At 40.6% G+C, this 22,508-nt stretch overlaps 1 protein-coding gene across 8 annotated transcripts in view; it reads right to left on the bottom strand.

The window, feature by feature from the left end:
• ACACA (acetyl-CoA carboxylase alpha) overlaps window positions 1-22,508 on the bottom strand; it is a 331,795-nt gene that overhangs the window by 214,460 nt on the left and 94,827 nt on the right. The window contains exon 1 of one of the 8 annotated variants that reach the window (XM_063655507.1): window positions 4,235-4,253. The exons of the other annotated variants lie outside the window; for them this stretch is intronic. Within the exon in view, the coding sequence (XP_063511577.1) occupies window positions 4,235-4,242 (8 nt within the window). The 5' untranslated portion in view covers window positions 4,243-4,253. Of the gene's footprint in view, window positions 1-4,234; window positions 4,254-22,508 lie in introns of those variants that run through there. 8 annotated transcript variants of the gene reach the window in all.

Here is a 22,508-nt window from a genome sequence, read left to right as displayed (position 1 = left end):
AGAATACTCCTGATGGCCTCAAACTATAGTCTTTTTGTCTAATTATTCCCAATTTCCTTCTTTCCCCACCTTTCTCTTCCTTTTTGCATCTTCTCTCCTCCACACGCTTAGCTTACACACAGAATTAGTTGATTTCCCAAGGGAACTGAGAGGAGCCAGGCAGAAATATAAAAGCTTGTGTAACTAGAAAGTAGATCTTAGCAGCTCTCCTTTAGTTGCAGCAACATTTTCAACAACAGTCACTTTCTTCTGACAGTCGATGGAGAAAAGCTCCACTGCCTCTCCTGGCTGCCAGGAGCACATGACAGGGAAAGCCCAAGACAAAAAGACAAAATTTACAAGGACAATTAAGCCAAGAAAATAATGGGCTCATGAAATCCAGAGGGAGGAGCACAGCTCAGTCTAAAGAGGTAATTTCTGAGATCCAATCAAAACAAATAATACCAATTATCAGACTGCACGGTGGGGAAAAGCAGGTCAGGTGGGAAAGTAAGTACGTAGAAAGGAAACATGCCACCACTAGGGAACTTAGAATCAAGTGTGAGCCACGATTCTAATTTTCAGGCCAAAGTAGTGGTACATATAGACACCTAAACTAAGGTTTTATGCACCAAAGCTTGAGAATAAGAATGGAGCTGGTACAAAAGGGATAGAGAAAAGATTGTGCGTTAAACCCTTAAAAGAAAAAGAGACCCTGACAAATATTTTGGAGGTCTAACCCCCTTAAGCAGGGAAGAAAAATCCTGCCTAGAAAGACTACTTACTGAGACACATATATTACTATGAAAGCAAATTTGCCACAGACAGATCTCTTAAAGAAATAAACACTAGCTGAAAGTTATATTGTAATATCTTCCTGTTTTTAGCTTTTACTTGAGTAGATGCTCATGATATTCTGTGTATTAGGAAAAAAATCAACGGCAAAAGACCCTAAAGGCTTAGAATCTATAGAATGACAACTTCCTGAGGCAAGTCCTCAGGCCTGTACACCAAATCTAACCTGAATCATGAACCATAAAAAATTTATTCCCATCAAAATGCTGGATAGAAATAGTTAACAATCTGATGCCAACCACGCTGAGAATATATTAAGCTTCCAGAAGAACCTTGGAAAACAGAAGTACACAAATGATCTGGAGCGTAGATAGAAGTTAAATAATCAGATAAAAGATAAATGATTACAACAAACAAACATTGATCTGAAGGACATTCGGGCAACTTAAGTTGTAAAGACTCAAGTTGCCCAAATTTGAAAGCAACTCAATCAGGCCACCCAACATGACAACCAGCTATAATAAAAAATGGAAGTCCTGGTTGTTCTCTGGTCTGTACTTTGCATCATCCCTTCCACAATGTGCCAATGCCCATTAAGTTAGTCAAGTTTACTTTCCCTTTAAAGAACCAAGCTGACACAGAGGAGCCCTTCTATCTTTACGTCTCTTCAGAATAACCTGTCTCAAAAATAGAGCACTGCAGCCTTTGTTCAGGACAGTTCAGTAGCCACAGATGAGAAGCTGCTCAATTTTACACACACCTAAGTGTCTACAAAACAAACTTGTTATACAAGTTCACCATTCAAAAATGCAAATAAAGCACTAAGTGTAAAAATAAGGCAGACTATTTTGCACTCAACTATATCAGAAAAATATACTAAAGAGGCACACTCAATAATCGAGTTTACACTTCCTTTCACCAAAGGGATCTTTCTACGACAACCAAACACTAACACAGCATACCCAGGCCAAAAGCAAAGCTAGAAATCTATATAGATCTTTTATGGACACTGCTGCTCACAGTCTTTCTTTAATATTAGAATACAGGAAATAAAAAGCCACATTCATTTCTCCAAATTTAAAGCACCCCCCTTTTAATCTATCATGAACAGTGTCCAACGTAGACACATACCTGGCACAAAATCCAACTAGAAGCCCACATTGATCCCAGCATTGTAACATGCCAAACACCAAGGATGACGTAGCAGTTTACCCGGCAGACAGTGATGCATTCGCTAGCTTGACTGCAACGTAGTCTGAGTTATACTGCAGCACACACACTGTGAGAGACTGTTTTACATTGGGGCTTTTACAAGCAGAGAAATCTTGGATCAAGGATGTGTCTCTGTCAAAAAATCAAGGGACCATATATTGAAAGGTTTCTTTGTAGACTCTAACTTCTGATCCATTGACCTATATGCCTAGCCTTGAAGCAATGCCACATGGTCTTGATAACCGTGACTTTACAGTAGGTTTTGAAATCAGGTAGTATGAAGACCTCCAACTTCACATTCCCTTTTCAAAAGTGTTTTGGCTATTCTAGGTCCTTTGTTTCCATGTAAATTTTAGGATCGGCTTGTCAAATTCTAGAAAGAAAAAGAAAGGCTGCTGGAAATTTGATATGGACTGTGAATTTATGATCAATTTAAGGAGAACGGCTATCTTGACAATATTGAGTCTTCTAATCCATGAACATGGACTGCCTCTCCATTTATTTAGATTTTATTTAATTTCTTTTTTTTTTTTCTTTTTTGAGATGGAGTCTCGCTCTGTCTCCCAGGCTGGAGTGCAGTGGCATGATCTCCACTCACAACCTCTGCCTCCTGGGTTCAAGTGATTCTCCTGCCTCAGCCTCCCGAGTAGCTGTAACTAAAAGAACACCACCACGCCCAGCTAATTTTTTGTATTTTTATTAGAGATGGGGTTTCACCATGTTGGACAGGCTGGTCTGGAATTCTTTTTTTTTTTTTTGAGACAGGGTTTCACTCTTGTGACCCAGGCTGGAGTGCAATGGCACAATCTTGGCTCACTGCAATCTGCAACCTCCACCTCCCGAGTTCAAGCGATTCTCCTGCCTCAGCCTCCCGAGTAGCTGGGATTACAGGTGCCCGCCAACATGCCAGGCTAATATTTGTATTTTTAGTAGAGACGGGGTTTAACCATGTTGGCCAGACTGGTCTCGAACTCCTGACCTCAGGTGATCCACCCACCTCAGCCTCCCAAAGTGCTGGGATTACAGGCGTGAGCCACCGTGCCCAGCCGGTCTGGAACTCTTGACCTCAGGTGATCCATCCGCCTCAGCCTCTGGGTTTGGGATTACAGGCGTGAGCCACCACTCCTGGCCAATTTTATTTAATTTCTGTCAGCAATGTTCCACAAGTTTTAGTGTATAAGTCTTATACCTTTTTTGCTCAATTTATTCCTATTTTATTCTTTTTGATGCTATCATGAACAGAATATTTTCTTAATTTCATTTTTGGATTGTTCATTTCTAGCTAGCATATAGAAATATAATTAACTTTTCTATATAGATCTTACATCCTGTGATCTTGATAAACTCATTTAAAAATTTTTTGTTAACAACTTTACTGAGATACAATTCACATACCATACATTTCACCCACTTAAAGGGTACAATTCAATAGTTTTTAGTATATTCACATAGTTATGAACTATCATCACAATAAATTTAAGGACATTTTCATTTCATTATATGTGTCATTTTTTAAAGAGACGAGGTCTTGCTATGTTGCACAGGCTGGACTTAAACTCCTGGGCTCAAGCAATCCTCCTGCCTCAGCCTCCCAGGCAGCTGGGACTACAGGCACGTGCACCACGCATGGCAATTTTAGAACATTTTTATTACCCCCAAAAGAAACCCCATGCCCAGTAGCAGCCACTCCTCATCTCTCCAATATGCTCCCCAATCCTAGCCAACCACTAATCTACTTTGTCTTTATAGATTTGCCTATTACAGACATTTCATATAAATGGAATAATATAATATGTGGCCTTTTGTGACTGGCTTCTTTCATTTAGCATGTTTTCAATGCTGTAGCATGTATCAGTACTTCATTTCTTTTTATGGTTGAATAACATTTCAATGTGTGGACATACCATATTTTGTTTATACATCATCAGTTAATAGATATTGGGTTGTTTCCATTTTGTGGCTCTTATTAATAATGTTGTTATGAACATTCATGTATAAAGTTTTATGTGGACATATGCTTTCCTTTCTCTTGGGTATACAATAAGGAGTGAAGCTGCCAGATCATATGGTTCATATGGTGAGAGTTTAGTTTTATAAGAAAGTGTCGAATTAGCCGGGCACAGTGGCTCACGCCTGTAATCCTAGCACTTTGGGAGGCCGAGGCAAGTGGATCACTTGAGATCAGGAGTTCGAGACCAGCCTGGCCAACATGGTGAAACCCCATCTCTACTAAAAATACAAAAATTACCTGGGCATGGTGGCAGGCACCTGTAATACCAGCTACTCAGGAGGCTGATGCAGGAGAATCGCTTGAACCCAGGAGGCGGAGGTTGCAGTGAGCCAAGATTGCGCCATTGCATTCCAGCCTGGGCAACAGAGCGAGACTGTGTCAAATTAGAAAGTGTCAAAAAAGAAAGTGTCAAATTATTTTCCAGAGTGGCTGTATCATTTTACATTCCCACCAGCAATGTACAAGAAATCCAATTTTTCTGCATTCTCACAAACCTTTGGTATTGTGTCTATTTCTTATTTGAGGCATTCTGATAAGTGTGTAATGATATCTCATTGCTATTTTAATTTGCATTTTCCTAATACTAATTAATATTTGCATTTTCCTAATACCTAATAACTATTAGATAATTATAAAACATCTTTTCATGTGCTTATTTGCCATAGGTATATCCTCTTTGGTTTCATTTGCTTCTTTTTAAAAATCATTTCTCTTTTCTTATTGAGAATTTCTATTTATTTTATTTTTAATTTTTTGAGACAGAGTCTTACTCTTTTGCCCAGGCTGGAATGCAGTGGTGCAAACACTCAATATGCTCAAGCAATCCTCCTGCCTCAGCCTCCCAAGTAGCTGGGACCACAGACATATGCCAACATGCTCAAGTAATTTTAAAATTTTTGTAGAGATGGAGTCTCAAGTTCCTGGGCTCAGGAAATCCACCCCGCTTGCCTCCCCAAAAGCACTGGGATTACAAGCATGAGCCACTGCACTCAGCTGAGAAGTTCTATTTATTGATTCATTGTTGTCATGCTTAAAAAAACAGTATTTAAGGGGCCAGGCACGGTGGCTCATGCCTATAATCCCAGCACTTTGGAAGGCAGAGGCGGGCAATAACCTGAGGTCAGGAGTTCGAGACCAGCCTGACCAACGTGGAGAAACCCCATCTCTACTAAAAATACAAAATTAGCTGGGCGTGGTGGTGCATGCCTGTACCAGCTACTCGGGAGGCTGAGGCAGGAGAACTGCTTGAACCCGGGAGGCAGAGGTTGCAGTGAGCCAAGATCGTGCCATTGCACTCCAGCCTGGGCAACAAGAGCGAAACTCTGTCTCAAAAAAAAAAAAAGTATTTAAGATGGGGCACAGTGACTCACACCTGTAATTCCAGAGATTTGGGAGGCCAAGGCAAGAAGGTCACTTGAGGCCAGGAGTTCGAAACCAGCCTGGGCAACATGGTAAGACTGTCCCTATAAAATATAAAAATAAAAATAAATAAATATGTTTTTAAAAATTATTTAAACATGTTTTCCTTTAGGTCTTTGAACACATTTACAGTCGCTACTTTGAAATCTTTGTTAAATCCAGTATCTAGGAACACTTGTAGATAATTTCTATTGACTTCTTTTTTTCCTAAACATGGGTCACATTTTCCTGTATCTTTACATGTCTCACGGCTTTTTAATTAAAAATTGAATATACCCTGTCATGGGATTAGAAAACAAATTATGCATATGAACAATTTACAAATTGAACATATGAACAATTTGGATTCTGATTTCTTTCACCCATGAAAGTTGTTGTTACTACAGTTTGTTTCTTTCTTTCTTGGCTTAATCATTTGCCTGAGCTAAATCTGTGAATTGTTTCCCTAACAGTGTGCAGCCACTGATGTCTCAGATCATTTTCTTTTTATTTCTTGGTTTTATGTTTAAATGTGGCTTTTGAGGAGTCACCCCTATGTCTGTGTAGCCAATGATTAGATAGAGTTTATGCTCATATACTTAAAGCTAGAAAGGCTTTTATCCGCTGTTTATGGGTCTGGAGTATGGGGGATACAGAGTAGTGCATTCAAAATTCAGGTTTTTCAAGTCTGCCCTAGCTGTTACTTTCCGTTGGGCCTTATCATGTCTCTTCTGTGCATGTACATGCCTCAGCCTGCAATAAGCTTGCCGCAACCACAAACACGCCTCAGTCTGGCAAAGTCACTGGCCTGTGCCACTCACCCACTGCCAAGTGGTCACTTCTCCCAACAATGCCATTGAGCATGGACATCATCCACCACCCAAACTGGGTAAACTCCCTTCGACCACAGCATCAAAGAGGCTGGTCTTCATGGTCTACCCACATTGGCAAAACTTCCATGACGAATCAGCTGGGGAAAGGAGAATAGGAACAATCCCAGACAAGAATACCACAAACTCCTACTGTTTCACGGAATTTTAGCAGTTTTTTTTTTTTTTGAGACGGAGTCTTGCTCTGTCGCCCGGGCTGGAGTACAGTGGCACTATATCGGCTCACTGCAAGCTCCGCCTCCCGGGTTCACGCCATTCTCCTGCCTCAGCCTCCCGAGCAGCCGGGACTACAGGTGCGCGCCACCACGCCCGGCTAATTTTTTGTATTTTTAGTAGAGACGGGGTTTCACCGTGTTAGCCAGGATGGTCTCAATCTCCTGACGTTGTGATCCGCCTACCTCGGCCTCCCAAAGTGCTGGGATTACAGGCGTGAGCCACCGCGCCCGGCCAGCAGTTTTTTAATCATAAAATTTTCTCAAATTATTGTATGCCTTTTGGTTGATTTCAAGAGTGTTAAAATGGTTAATTTTGTCAAGTTTGTCAATCTTTATAGTTGGTTTTTGTGTTGAAGATCTGCCAGTCTCCTCATTCAGCTATACCTGGAAGTCCTCCCTGTTTTATTTACTTTTTAATGACCAATATAACTTCATACAATGAAGTGGAAAAATCTTAAGTATAAAACATATATATGTAAAATTAATATATATATAGCCATATAACCAATCACCTCATTAAGATACAGAATATTTCCAGAGTCCCAGAAGGCTTACTTGTGTCCCTTCCTAGTCAATATTCTCCCTTAAGGTAAAGACTACTCTGACCTTTTATAACCATTGATCAGTCTTGTTTACTCTTGAACTTCATATATATAGTGTTATATAACGTATGTACTTTCATGTCTGACTTCTTTTGATCAATATTATTATTATGTTTATAAAATCTTTTTTTTTTTTTTTTTTTTTTTTGCAATGGAGTCTTGCTCTGTCACCCAGGCTGGAGTGCAGTGGTGCACTCTCGGCTCACTGCAACCTCTGCCTCCTGGGATCAACGGATTCTCCTGCCTCAGCCTTCCAAGTAGCTGGGATTAGGTGAGCACCATCACACCCAGCTAATTTTTTTTGTATTTTTACTAGAGATGAGGTTTCACCATTTTGGCCAGGCTGGTCTCGAACTCCTAGCCTCAACTGATCCTCCCACCTCGGCCTCCCAAAGTGCTGGGATTACAGGCGTGAGCCACCATGCCTGGCCTTATGTGCATAAAATTTATCAACGCTTACCACTTGGTTGAATTTACGGAAAAAAAATTCACCCATGTTGTGATACAGCAGTAGTTTGTTCATTTTCATTTCTGTATGGTATTCCATCATATGATATACCATGATTTACTTACCTATTCTACTATTCACAGATATTTGGGTTGTTTATGAATTTTGACAATACTTGCTTATTTTTGATGGATAAATGAACTAATTTCCTCTGGGAATATACACTAAAATGAAATTGCTTACTAGTGAGGTATGTGCATGTTTAGCTTTAAATGATACTGCTAAATAGTTTTCTAAAGTGGCTGTACCAATTCATATTAATACCAGTGATGTGTGAGAGTCAGTGTGTTCCATTTCCTTGCTAACACTTGATATTGCTGTTTTTTTAATTTTAGCTTTTTTGGTTGGGATATGTGTTTAACTCACTGTAATTTTAATTTGCAAATCCCTGATGACTAGTAATATTGAGCACCTTTTCATATGCTTACTTGACATTTGGTATCTTCTTTTGAAGTGCCTGTTGAAGTCTTTTCCCCATATTTCTATTGTGTTGAATGTCTTTTTTCTTATTGTTTTGTTTTGTTTTGCTTTGTTTTTGAGACAGAGTCTCGCTCTATATCACTCAGGCTGGAGTGCAATCTCAGCTCACTGCAACCTCCGCCTCCTAGGTTCAAGTGGTTCTCGTGCCTCAGCCTCCCAAGTAGCTGAGACTAAAGGCGTGTGGCACCATGCCTGGCTAATTTTTTATATTTTTAGTAGAGATGGGGTTTCATAATGTTGCCCAAGCTGGCCTCAAACTCCTGAGCTCAGGCAATCCATCCACCTTGGCCTCCCAAGGTGGTAGGATTATAGGTGTGAGCCACTGTGCTCAGTCATAAGATCCTTATAGTAGGATATTTTAATATTCCTCTTCAGCAACTGATATAACAAGTAGAAAAAAAAATCAAAGACACAGAAGAACAACAAACTGAAAAACTGAACATATGTAGAACCTATAATCACCAACTGCAACATATACATTCATTGCAAGTGTTTATGAAACTTTATCAAAATAGACCATATACTCAGCCATAAAGTATCAATAAATTTCAAAGGTCTGAAATCACATAGCGTATATGCTCTGAACACAATGGATTACACTAAAAATCAGTAACAAAGGTAATAAAATTCACAAGTGTCTTGATATATTTCTAAACAATTTATGAGTCAAAAAATCACAAGGAAATTAAGAAAATATTTTAAGTGAATAATAATGAAAATGTATATCAAAGCTTAAGGAATATAATAAGATGAATTTATGAGTGAATACAAAGATAAAGAGATGGATATCAACAAAGCCAGAAGTTAATTCTTTGAAAAGGCCAACTGAATTGATAAATTTCTACTAAGACTGATAAAAGAAAAAATGCTAATTGCCAATATCAGGAAGGAATAAGGACGAGGGAATCACTATAAATCCTATAGAAATGAAAAACAAGCATATTATTACAAACTTTACGCCAATAAATCTGAAATGTTAGAAAAAAATTGATAAATTTCTTAACAACTTTCCATTCCACCCAGAAAGACATGAAAATCTGAATAATCCTAAATCTACTACAGAAATCAAATACATAATATGTATAATTTAAAAACTACTAGCCAGGTGTGGTGACTCACGCCTGTAATCCCAGCACGTTGGGAGGCCAAGGGAGGTGGATCATTTGAGGTCAGGAGTTTGAGATCAGCCTGGGTAATATGGTGAAACCCTGCCTCTACTAAAAATACAAAAATTAGCTGGCTTAGTGGTGCGCGCCTGTAATCCTAGCTACTCGGGAGACTGAGGCACAAGAACTGCCTGAACCTGAGAGGAGGAGGTTGCAGTGAGCCAAGATTGCGCTACTGCCCTCAAATAAAATAAAATAAAAATGAAAATGGAAAAACAAAAACTACTACTATTATCTTTTGTGACTGTTCCCAATCAATCTTTATACCTCTACCATTTGTTCACAAGTATTTATTTTATGTTTTTATTTACTTTGTAGAGACAGTCTTGCTCTGTTGCCTAGGCTAGAGTACAGTAGCACGATCATAGTTCACTGCGGCCTTAAACTCTTGGGGGCTCAAACAGTCCTCTCGCCTCAGCCTTCCGAGTAGCTAGGAATACAGGCATGCAACACCATGCCCAACTATTTAAAAAAAATTTTTTTAGTAGAGTATGGGTCTCTCTGTGTTGCCCAGGCTGGTCCCAAATTCCTGGGCTCAAGCAAACCTCCTGCTTTAGTCTCCCAAAGCGCTGGGATTACAGGCATGAGCCACGATGCCTGGCTTCAACAAGTATTTATTGAGTGACTATTATATGCTATAGAAAATGATGAGTATACAGCTATAAACAAAATATATGGTTTCTGCGCTCATGTTACAGTATAATGGAGACAAGAAATCAAATAAATATACTACTAAAAATATTACAAATTGTGATAAATGCTATCGCAATGGGAAAAAAAGGAACACTGTAACAATAGAGCCTCTTTAGGGAAATGATATTTGATCTGAAACCTAAAGGATAAAGACCTCAAGTGATCAAAGAGAGTGAAAGTGAATTCTAGGCATAAGGACCAGTGCATGTGGCCTTGAGATAGGAAAAATATTGGCCTACTATCTTTTCATGGGAATTGAAAGGCCAATATGATTGAAGCCCTGTCAGCAAACGGAAGTTGACAGAAGTCAGATCATTCAGGGTCTCATGAGCTGAGTTAAAAATTTTGTATCTAGGCCAGGTGTGGTGGCTTACTCCTGTAATCCCAGCACTTTGGGAGGTGAGGCGAGAGGATCACTTGAGTCCAAGACTTTGAGACCAGCCTGGGCCACATAGTGAGAACCCATCTCTACAAAAAAATTTAAAAATTATCCAAGCAGGGTGGATATCCAAGCATGCGCCTATTGACCCAGCTACTTGGGAGTCTGAGGCTTGAGCCCAGAAGGTTGAGGCTGCAGTGAGCCCCGTTTGCACTACTCCAGCCTGGGTGACAGAGCAAGACCCTGTCTCAAAACAAAATAACAGAAAAACAAGAATTTTGTATCTTATGCTATGTGCAGCAAGAAATAAGGAGGCAAGAGTATAATACAGACAGGAAATCTAGTTAGGTGATCATTCTAGTATCCAAGCAAGAGTTGACGTGCTAAGGCTTGGACTAAGGTGATTGCAAGTGAATGTACTGGGGTCAATACTGGAGATAGAATCAACCAAACTGAAGTAGAATTCCCAGGTTTTTTGGTTTGAGCAGAGTGGCTGGAGGTGCTATTTAGTGAGATGTAGAAGATTGGGGGAGGATCAAATTTATGAAGAAGGTAGGGGAAATCAAGAATTTAATGTCTATAGGACATTCAAATGAAAATGTCATATAAATAGGTGAACATAACAAGTGATCTCAGAGGATAGGTCTGGGATGGATATTATAAATTTGGGAATCATCAGCATATAAGCAGTAGCAAAGGGATGAATTTTATATATAGAAAATGTGACTGGGTACAGTGGCTCACACCTGTAATTCCAGCACTTTGGGAGGCAGAGGCAGGTGGATCACCTGAGGTCAGGAGTCCAAGACCAGCCTGGCCAACATGGTGAAACCCTGTCTCTACTAAAAATACAAAAAATTAGCCAGGCATGATGGTGGGTGCCTGTAATCCCAGCTACCTGGGAGGCTGAAGCAGGAGAATCACTTGAACCCAGAGGCAGAGGTTGCAGAGAGCCAAGATTGCAACATTGCACTCTACCCTGGGCAACACAGCGAGACTCCATCTCAAAAAAAAAAAGAAAGAAAATGTATATCAAGTAAAAAGATAAGAAGGACCAGAACCAAGCAATGAAAGTATTCAACACTCAGAGGTTGCATGAAAGCAGAAGGGCTTGCAAGGGAGACTGGAGATTGGTAAGAGTAGAATGGAGGTAACACAGGAGTCATGAAAGTGTAGTCTTTAGCAGAAAAGCAGGCATGTGTTTCAAGAAAAAAGTAGTCACTTGTATGGAACTGTTGAGAGACCTAGAAGGATGAGAACTGAAAAGCATCCACTGATTTAGCAATACAGTAGTCATTAGTGGTTTTTACCAGAGCAGTTTCAATAGCATAGTTGGGCAGAGGACAGAACAGAATAGCTTTAAGAATGAATGGGAGATGAGGAAGTAGGGATAGCACTTCTGAAAATCTTGACCACAAAATGGGGCAGAGAGATAAGGCAATAATCCAAAGGGAATGTGGCTATCAAAAAAAAGGTCTTCTATAAAGATAGAAGAAATCAGAGTGCTTGGAACACTTCTCAGGACCCTCCCTCCTTTGGTCATCCTCTGTTCCAAGCACTTGGAACACTTCTCAGGAAAGAAGGAAAAATGTTGTCAGCATTGTTCTGGGTTACAAAACATACACACACACACACACACACAAATACACACACATACACACACATGCATGAAGGAAAAATGAGAAGGAGAATACAGATAAAAGTAAGTTTGAAATGAGGTGTTAGAAAGAAGAATTACTAGCCAGATAGTCTCTATTTTCTTAATAAAATAATGTGGCAAAGCTATAAATTAAAAGTGTCTAGAAGAGGCAGGAAATGGCACAAATGGCACTGCTGGTTTAAGGACAATGGAGAAGAAATGAAATTACTGTTGCAGAAAATGGAAGGCCAAATTACCAGAAGAGAAAAACAATATAGGAGAAATAACAAGAAAAGCTTCATATTAGTTGGGCATGGTGGCGCGCACCTCTAATCCCAGCTACTCGGGAGGCTGAGGCAGGAGAATTGCTTGAACCCAGGAGGTGGAGTTTGCAGTGAGCTGAGATCACGCCACTGCACTCCAGCATGGGTGACAGAGCAAGACCCTGTCTCAAAAAAAAAAAAAAAAAGAAGGAGGAGGAGAAGAGAAAAAAGAAAAGCTTCATAGCACAGGCAGCATTTCAGAAGGTCCTTAAAGACTGATGACCTCAGATGGGCATGGTGACTCACACTTGTAATCCTAGCATTTGGGAAACTGAGGTGAGGAGATCACTTGAGGCCAGGAGTTTGAGACCAGCCTGGACAACATAGCAAGACTTCATCTTATAAAAAAAAAAAAAAAAAAAAAAGGGAGTGATGACCTCCAAGGGTAAATGGAATTTCAACAGTCAGGGAAATGGCATTTCAATAAGGATACATGACAAAGAGAGACACAGGAAAAGAGACTGAGACACAAACAGAATGATCAAAGGGCATAAAGATGGAAAGTATATGGAATTTTAGGAAACAGGCAATTGTCTACTGCAACTGGAATAAGCAAAGAGGGAAAAAACACTGGGTAGAAACAAGACTGGAAAAATCAGCTGTGGCCTGATCGTGGAAGAATTTGAATACCATGACTGAATGCCTCCACCACTTATTAGGTAGGTAAATTACATAATCTCTCTGAGCCTGTATCCTCCTCTTCTGGAAAATGGAGATAATTAATGCCTATTTTACAAGACTGACTGTTGTTTGGTTACATAAGATAAATACTGAAAGCACTTAGTGCTTAACTCACAGTAAATGCTCACTAAATGGCAGTAAAGGTTGGGGTTGTTATCTCGGGCTTTACTCTGAAAGCAGAGGGAAAACATCACATGTTTTTGAACAGATGTGAAACAGGGAGAGACTAAAGTAAGAGAAAATAGTTAAAGGCCATTGCAATAGACTAGGCTAGAGATAATGAACACCTACATAAGGTCAGTGATGGTGGGAACTGAAATAATAGATATAAAGGCAGCTGGGTCTGGTGGCTCACACCTGTAATGTCAGCATTTCGAAAGGCCAAGGCAGAAGAATCACTTGAGTCCAGGAGTTTGAAACCAGCCTGGACAACATAGCAAGACCCCATCTCTACAAAAAAAATTTTTAAAGAAACAAAAAAAATATATAAAGGGAAAAAATATAGAGATGACATGACACAATTAGTGGGTCATGATACATTTAGCGGATCAGGATATCCTGGAACCCAAATTCAATATTCTGAACACTCTGAAGAATCTTTCCTTGATGAACTCCTAGACATTTTCCTGACTAATGGAGTCCCAGTTTCATGACTATCATTAGATTTTACTAGGGAGGAGGTTAGAATTTTTACTTATGAAGAATTATTAAATTTAGCATTTTGAGATAAGAATTTTGGGGGGTTGCAGGAGGGAGAGCATCAGGAAGAATAGCTAATGGATACTAGGCTTAATACCAAGGTGATGGGTTCATCTGTGCAGCAAACCACCATTGCATACATTTACCTCCTGCACATCCTGCAGGTGTACCCCATAACTTAAAATAGATGTTGAAGGGAAAAAAAAAAAAAACTAAAGAACTATGAATCTTTGGAGAAAGAATACTCAGAAAAATATGAGACATCAAACTATGGTTATTACAACTTCATTTTCATTTCAACAAGCAGTGTCTCCATCTGACAGAGGATTAATAGCCAGAATATATAAGGAGCTCAAACAACTCAATAGGAAAATATCTAATAATCCAATTTTAAAATAGGCAAAAGTTCTGAATACAAATTTCTCAAAAGGAGACATACAATTAGCAAACAGCTATATGAAAAGGCGCTCAACATCACTGATCATCAGAGAAAAGCAAATCAAAACTACAATGAGATATAATCTCACTCCAGTTAAAATGGCTTTTACCCAAAAGAGGCAGTAACAAATGCTGAGAGGATGTGGAGAAAAGGGAACCCTTGTATTGGTGGTTCCCTTGATGGTTGTATAAATTAAAACACAATGGGAATGTAAATTAGTACAGCCACTATGGAGAACAGTTCCTCAAAAAACTAAAAATGGAACTGCCATATAACCCAGCAATCCCACTGCTAGGTAAATGCAAAAAAGAAAGGAAATCAGTATATTGAAGAGATATCTGCACTCCCATGTTTATTACAGCACTATTCACAATAGCCAAGATTTGGAATCAACATAAGGGTCCATCAACAGATGAATGGATAAAAAGAAATATGTAATAAAATAGAGAGTATATCTACTCCATATACACAATGGAGTACTATTGAGCCATAAAAAAGAATGAAGTAGATATTTCCCTAAGACACATTTCCTTTCTACTATATATTCTTTTTTTTCTTTTTTTTTTTTTTTGAGATGGAGTCTCTCTCTGTCACCCAGGCTGGAGTGCAGTGGCGAAATCTTGGCTCACTGCAAGCTCTACCTCACGGGTTCACGCTATCCTGCCTCAGCCTCCCGAGTAGCTGAGACTACAGACACCCGCCACCACGCCTGGCTAATTTTTTGTATTTTTAGTAGAGACGAGGTTTCACCATGTTAGCCAGGATGGTCTTGATCTCCTGACCTCGTGATCCGCCCACCTCAGCCTCCCAAAGTGCTGGAATTACAGGCATGAGCCGCTGCGCCCGGCCACTCTACTATATATTCTTGTGCAAGTAGATTTCCATTTGTACAACTTTAATTTCAATGTAACAAACATTTATTAAGCACTGAAATGTGCCAGGCATTGTTCTAAGCTCTGAAAAAGTGCTTCTTGGCTCAGGATTCATACCAGACTCTCCTGGAAAGTATTAGAATAACGATTCCTGGGCTCCACGACCAGAGGCTGTAATCTAATAAATCCAGGATAGGACTCAGGAATCCACACTTTTTTTTTTTTTTTTGAGATGGTATCTTACTGTGTCACCCAGGCTGGAAGTACAGTGGCACGATTTTGGCTCACTGCAACCTCCGCCTTCTGGGTTCAAGTGATTCTCCTGCCTCAGCCTCCCAAGTAGCTGGGACTACAGGTACATGTCCCCATGCCTGGGTAAGTTTTGTATCTTTAGTAGAGACGTGGTTTCACTATGTTGGCCAGGCTATTCTCAAACTCCTGACCTCAAGTGATTTGTCTGCCTCAGCCTCCCAAAGTGCTGGGAATTTACAGGCATGAGCTACCGCACCCGGCCAGGAATCCTTTTTTTGTTTTTTTGAAATGGAGTTTCGCTCTTGTTGCCCAGGCTGGAGTGCAATGGTGCAATCTCGGCTCACCACAACCTCCACCTCCTGGGTTCAAGCCATTCTCCTGCCTCAGCCTCCCGCGTAGCTGGGATTACAAGAATGTGCCACCATGCCCAGCTAATTTTGTATTTTTAGTAGAGATGGGGTTTCTCCATGATGGTCAGGCTGGTCTCGAACTCCCGACCTCAGGTGATCCACCTGCCTCTGCCTCCCAAAATGCTAGGATTACAGGCGTGAGCCACCGTACCCAGCCGGAATCCATATTTTTAATAAAGTCTGTTGCACAGTTAAGGAGAACCTAAATATTGTTTTCCATTTTACAGATGTCTTATGTCTGAGCTGTATTTACTTACAACACTTCTGACACCGAATGTACAGGTTTTTTCCATATCAACAACGAGTTCTGTCCAGATACCAACTGGGAGTCTCACAATTGAATTCTTATATTAATTACCCAGAGTTAGCATAGATCCTACAGGTTAAGGGCTCAGTTCCACAAGACTGTCCCCTACTTCAGATACCAGTTGCAAATCCCAGCCACCTGTACTTCTGACCAACCAGCTATAAATCAGAGATTCCCATGACCCCTTCCTTGTGTTTGATAATTAGCTAGAATGACATACAGAACATAGGAAAAGAGTTTACTTACTATTACTGATTTATAAAGGATACAACCCAGGAACTCAGGAAGAGACACATAGGGCAAGGTATGGGGGAAGGGGCACAGAACTTCCAAACCTTCCTCCAGGCATACAGCTCTACCAGAACCTCCATGTGTTGACCATCCCAGAAGCTCTATGAACTGTTGTTTAGGAGGTTTTATGGAGGTTTCATTAAGTAGGCACGATTGATTAAATCTCTCGCCACTTGTGATTAGCTCAATTTTCAGCCCCTTGCCCCTCCCTGGAGGTTAGAGAGCAGACGTGAAAGTTCCAACTCTCTAATTATTCCTTGGTCTTTCTGGTTACCAGACCCCAGCCTGAAGCTATCCAGGGGCCCTCAGACCCCAGTCATCTCATTATCATAAAAGATACTTACCGGTCAAGAAATCCCAAGGGTTTTAGGAACTGTGTGCCAGGAACCCAAGGATAGAGACCAAATGCTTATTTATTATCACAGTATGACATGAAAGACCCTTAATGACCTGACCTCTGTCTTACCGGCCTCTTCTTTTGCACTGATCATGCTGCCCATCTTCCATTCCAGTAATAGTCAATGACTTGTAATTGCCTGAAAATGCTAGACATTTCACTGATACTTCTGCACATGTTGTCTACCCCACCAGCTCTACCCTTACACACACACACACACACACACACACACACACACACACACACCCCTAGCTTTGCTAGCCTTTTTTTTGTTCATCCTTCAAATTCTAGTTCAAACATCTCCAAGACCTTATTGGACCCTTAACAGAACTCATTGAGCCCACCATAATAATGATTAGTACTGTTGTGAGTATTATAAATAATGTTAAGCACCTGTGACACAATGTTTGGCTAGACACTAACATATCCTATGGGTAATAAGAACCCACTGAAGTAGTGTCATGAGATGAAGATGTGGAGAAAGGGGAAACCTCGTACACTGTTGGTAGGAATATAAATTAGTACTGCCACTATGGAAAGCAGTATGAAACCTCTTCAAAAAACTAAAAATAGAGCTTCCATATAACCCAGCAATTCCACTACTGGGTATATATCTAAAAGAAAGTAAATCAACATATCAAAGAGATATCTGCACTCCATATTTACTGCAGCACTATTCACAATAGCCAAAATTTAGAATCAGGCCAGGCGAGGTAGCTCATGCCTGTAATCCCAGCACTTTGGGAGGCCGAGGAGGGTAGATCACCTAAGGTCCGGAGTTCGAGACCAGCCTGGCCAACATGCCGAAACCGTGTCTCTACAAAAAATACAAAAATTAGCTGGGTGTGGTGGTGTACGTCTGTAGTCCCATCTACTTGGGAGGCTGACGTGGGAGGATCACTTGAGCCCAGGGAGGTCGAAGCTGCAGTGAGCCATGATCATGCCACTGCACTCCAGCCTGGGTGACAGACAGAAAAGAAAAAAAGATTTGCAATGACATGAGAAAGTGTTGTTATATGGGGAAAAAAGCAGAAAGCAGAGCTGTATATTCATTATAATATCATCTATATGTATATTTTTAATGACATTTATCCTTAAGTGGTAAAAAATATAGAAAGGAAATATATAAAATATGAACAGTGATTATTATGGAATGATTGTATTCCTCAGTGTTTCTATTTTTTTAAATACTTTTCGAGGCTGGGTGCGGTGGCTCACGCCTGTAATCCCAGCACTTCGGGAGGCCAAGGCAGGCGGCCCTGCCTAGGCAACAGGGCGAAACCCCGTCTCTACTAAAAAATACAAAAATTAGCTGGGAATAGTGGCGGGCACCTGTAATCTCAGCTACTCAGTAGGCTGAGGCACAAGAATTGCTTGAACCCGGGAGGCGGAGGCAGTAAGCCAAGATCATGCCACTGCATTACAGCCTGGGCGATACAGCAAGACTCTATCTGGAAAAAAAAACTTCTTGGATTTCCTACTTTTCTAATAACAAACCTACATTACTTCTAATCATTTAACAATATAAAGTAGTAAATGCAAACTTCACTTGTAAATTTATGCTAACAGGAAGAAAAGAGGGGGAAATGCATGCATTACACTTGAAATAATAAAAGTAATAAACACTGTCAAGCAGCTGTACCAAGCCTTACTTACAACATTCATAATTTCATTTCCACAATTAGCTAAGTTTATAGAATGCACTCCAGAGACTAAAATACATACATGGCCACAGACAGCTCCTGTTTTCTGAATGGAAAGAAGGGGAGGATGGGAGATGGAGAGAGGAAACTAGTGCCCTCAGCAAAGGAGTACCAAGTTGCAGATCTCATAATGACCTTCTCTGTCTACTCACTACAAAGGCACCATGGCAACTGGGAACCTCAGAATATCAAGGAAGGAACACTGAAAGTGGAAAGTTTGGAGAGCTATTAGGGGAAGGGAAGAAGCTCAGGAAAGCTAAATGAGAAATGCTAAGAAAGTCAATACATAAGAACACTCTCAAACTATCTGTAAGCAAAGCCTTAATATAAACAAAACCAGAGCCAATTTCCTTATTTCCCATGTCAAAGCTTGATAGTGATGAACCAATAGATAGGAAGCAGGAATAAAATTTCCTGCACTTTCTTTTCTTTTTTTCTGTTTTTGAGATGGAGTCTTGCTCTGTTGCTCAGGCTGGAGTGCAGTGCAGTGGCATGCTGTCAGCTCACTGCAACCTCCACCTCCCGGGTTCAAGCAATTCTTATGCTTCAGCCTCCCAAGTAGTTGGGATTACAGGTGCTCGCCACCACCTGGCTAATTTTTGTATTTTTAGTAGAGACAGGGTTTCGCCATGTTGGCCAGGCTGGTTTTGAACTCCTGACCTCAGGTGATCCGCCTGCCTTGGCCTCTCAAAGTGCTGGGATTACAGGCGTGAGCCACCGCGCCCGGCCTCCTGCATTTTCAATAGTGGTTATTCTCAACGTGTGAATTATAATGTTGATAGCATATCTTTGCCATCATCAAAAGGCTTTCAGACCTAAATTTCCGAGTTTTAAGCACTAACATGCAAAAGACTTAAAGAGGTTTTTCCAGTAAAAAAATTTTTATCTTATAAAAGGACTCCTTGATAATAAATAATATATTATACCAGTATGGCACATTTTACTATTCCAAAAGCTTTCATAGCTATTACTTAACTCTATCTCTACCACTAGATTTAAATAAAGTCATTTCAAACTCAAGGAGTTTAAAGTGAGACTAAAAAGAAATGAGAATCTGTATGTCTTTCCTAGTCAAACACAAACATATATAGCTAAAACTAAAAAGCTCTGCCATAAATGGTACATAAAATGATTATAAAATTCATTAAAATATCATCATTAATGCAATTAATTAATACCAATTGTTGCTCTGTAACTATAAAAAGTGTAGAATGGTAAATCTTCCTTTATTTTTCCTTCTGTTTCTCCATATGCTACCAAATTTTCACTAGCAATCATATACTTTCATGATTTGCTAACTTCCTCTTAAACGAGTCACTAGTCACTGTCATAAAAAAAAAGGTGGGGGGGTGGTAATGTGATAGAATGTGACAGATTAAGAAATTTAAAGAACATAATACACAATTTGTAGACATGGATTGGATACTTGCATGAAGGAACCAGAATTTTCAGGTTCCTTGGAGAAATGAATAGAGTGTGTATATTAAATTAGATTAAAATTTATTGAAATAGAAAGTGAAAATTTTTCGACTAAAAAAAGCAGATTATAAAACAGTGTGTACAGTATGACCTCATTTTAGTAAAAAAGTATGAATATATACATATATGCATAGAAAAGGATACAGATGGTAGGGAGTAACCTTTGGGTGGCAAATATACAAGGGTTTATGTTTGCTTGCTTGTGTTGTTTTTTATTTTCTATTCTGCTTCTTTAATAAAGCATGATTTAAAAATATTTTTTCTAGGCTGGGCATGGTAGCTCACACCTGTAATCCCAGCACTTTGACAGGCCAAAGTGGGAGGATCACTTGAGCCCAGAGTTCCAGACCACCCTGGGCAACGTGGTGAGACCCCAACTCTACAAAAAATTTTAGGCTGGGCGCTGTGGCTCACGCCTGTAATCCCAGCATTTTGGGAGGCCAAGGTGGGTGGATCACGATGTCAGGAGTTCAAAACCAGCCTGGCCAAGATGGTGAAACCCTGTCTGTACTAAAAATACAAAAAATTAGCCGGGGGTGGTGGCAGGCCCCTGTAATCCCAGCTACTCAGGAGGCTGAGGCAGAGAATTGCTTGAACCTGGCAGGCAGAGGTTGCAGTGAGCCAAGATCATGCCACTGCACTCCAGCCTTGGCAACAGAGTGAGACTCCATCTCAAAAAATAAATAAATAAATAAATAAAGTTAGCTGGGAATGGTGGCATATACCTACAGTCCCAACTACTCAGGGACTGAGCAAGAGGATTGCTTGAGCCCAGGAGTCTGAAGGTACAGTGAGCCATGATCACACCACTGCACTCCAGCCTGGACAACAGAGAGAAACCCTGTCTCTAAAAAAAATTTTTTAAGTATATATAAATATATATTTTCTAACTTCTATCCCTTTCTAACAAGGCTAACATTTAATTAGAGAAGAACTGCTCAACAGAACATAAGGTCTGGGCGCAGTGGCTCAAGCCTGTAATCCTAGCACTTTGGGAGGCTGAGGCGGGTGGATCACCTGAGGTCAGGAGTTCGAGACCAGCTGGCCAACATGGCGAAACCCTGTCTCTACTAAAAAAACAAAAATTAGCCAGGCATGGTGGCACACACCTGTTGTCCCAGCTACACGGGAGGCTGAGGCAGGAAAATAGCTTGAACCTGGGAGGCAGAGGTTGCAGTGAGCCGAGATCACACTACTGCACTCCAGCCTGGGCGACAAAGTGAGACTTCATCTCAAAAAAAAAAAAAAAAGCATATCTGTTACACCAAAGGTTTTAGTTTAGTGTAGTAGTTTACAGTACAAGCCCTGACTAGATTCAATACCCAAGCTGGCCACCTTGGGCATGTTATTTAATTTATGTCTCAATTCCCCATTCATAAATTGTGGGCAATAGGCCAGGCACGGTGGCTCCCGCCTATAATCCCAGCATTTTGGGAGGCTGAGGCGGGTGGATCACCTGAGGTCAGGGGTTCGAGACCAGCCTAAGCAATATGGTGAAACCCTGTCTCTACTAAAAATATGAAAATTAGCCAGGCATTATGGTGGGCACCTGTAATCCCAGCTACTTGGGAGGCTGAGGCTAGAGGACTGCTTGAACCTGGGAGGTGGAAGTTGCAGTGAGCCGAGATCACGCCATTGCACTCCAGCCTGGGCAACAGAGTGAGACTCCATCTCAAAAAAAAAGAAAAAAAAAATTGTGGGAAATAATAGCACAATACCTACCTCATGGGATTGTTTTGACAATTCAGTGTGGTACTCCACATAAAGCACAGCAGAGTATCTGGCATACAGTAAAGCACTTATTAAATGTAACCTATTATTACCATTATTTTTCTAACTAGCCACTAAGAAAACTTGACTAATATTTCCTAAAGTTAATGTGAAAAATAGAATGTAGGAACAATAGATAGGCCTTCTCTCACTATTGTCCCCTAAACTTCTCTTTTGACCCAATGGAAGAAGTTGAAAGTCAATCCCAGATCCTCCCAGAATCTGACCTTGACACTATTATTTCCTATGGATAAAGGTCTGCACAGCTTTATATGAATTGTGAATGAAAATGAAATGTGGCTGGGCATGGTGGCTCACACCTGTAATCCCAGCACTTTTGGAGGCCAAGGCAGGCAGATCACGAGGTCAGGAGTTCAAGACCAGCCTGACCAACATGGTGTCTCTACTAAAAATACAAAAATTGGCCGGGTGCGGTGGCTAACACCTGTAATCCCAGCACTTTGGGAGCCTGAGGTGTGCTGATCATGAGGTCAGGAGATCGATACCATCCTGGCTAACACAGAGAAACCCCGTCTCTACCAAAAATACAAAAATTAGCCAGGCGTGGCAGCGTGTGCCTGCAGTCCCAGTTGCTGGGGAGGCTGAGGCAGGAGAATGGCGTGAACCCGGGAGGCGGAGCTTGCAGTGAGCCAAGATTGCGCCACTGCCCTCCAGCCTGGGCGACAGAGCGAGACTCCGTCTCAAAATAAATAAATAAATAAACAAATAATAAATAAATAAATAAAAATAAAAATACAAAAATTAGCCAGGCATGGTGGTGCACACCTGTTATCCCAGCTACTCAGGAGGCTGAGGCAGGAGAATCACTTGAACCCAGGAGGCGAAGGTTGCAGTAAGCCGAGATCGCGCCACTGCACTTCAGCCTGGGCGACAGAGCAAGACTCCATCTCAAAAAAA

Source organism: Pongo pygmaeus, chromosome 19 (genome assembly GCF_028885625.2).
Source record: "Pongo pygmaeus isolate AG05252 chromosome 19, NHGRI_mPonPyg2-v2.0_pri, whole genome shotgun sequence".
In the NCBI taxonomy this organism is placed as follows: Eukaryota; Metazoa; Chordata; class Mammalia; order Primates; family Hominidae; genus Pongo; species Pongo pygmaeus.
The sequence above is the reverse complement of the archived record's forward strand: the minus strand, read 5'-3'. Positions and strand labels throughout refer to the sequence as shown.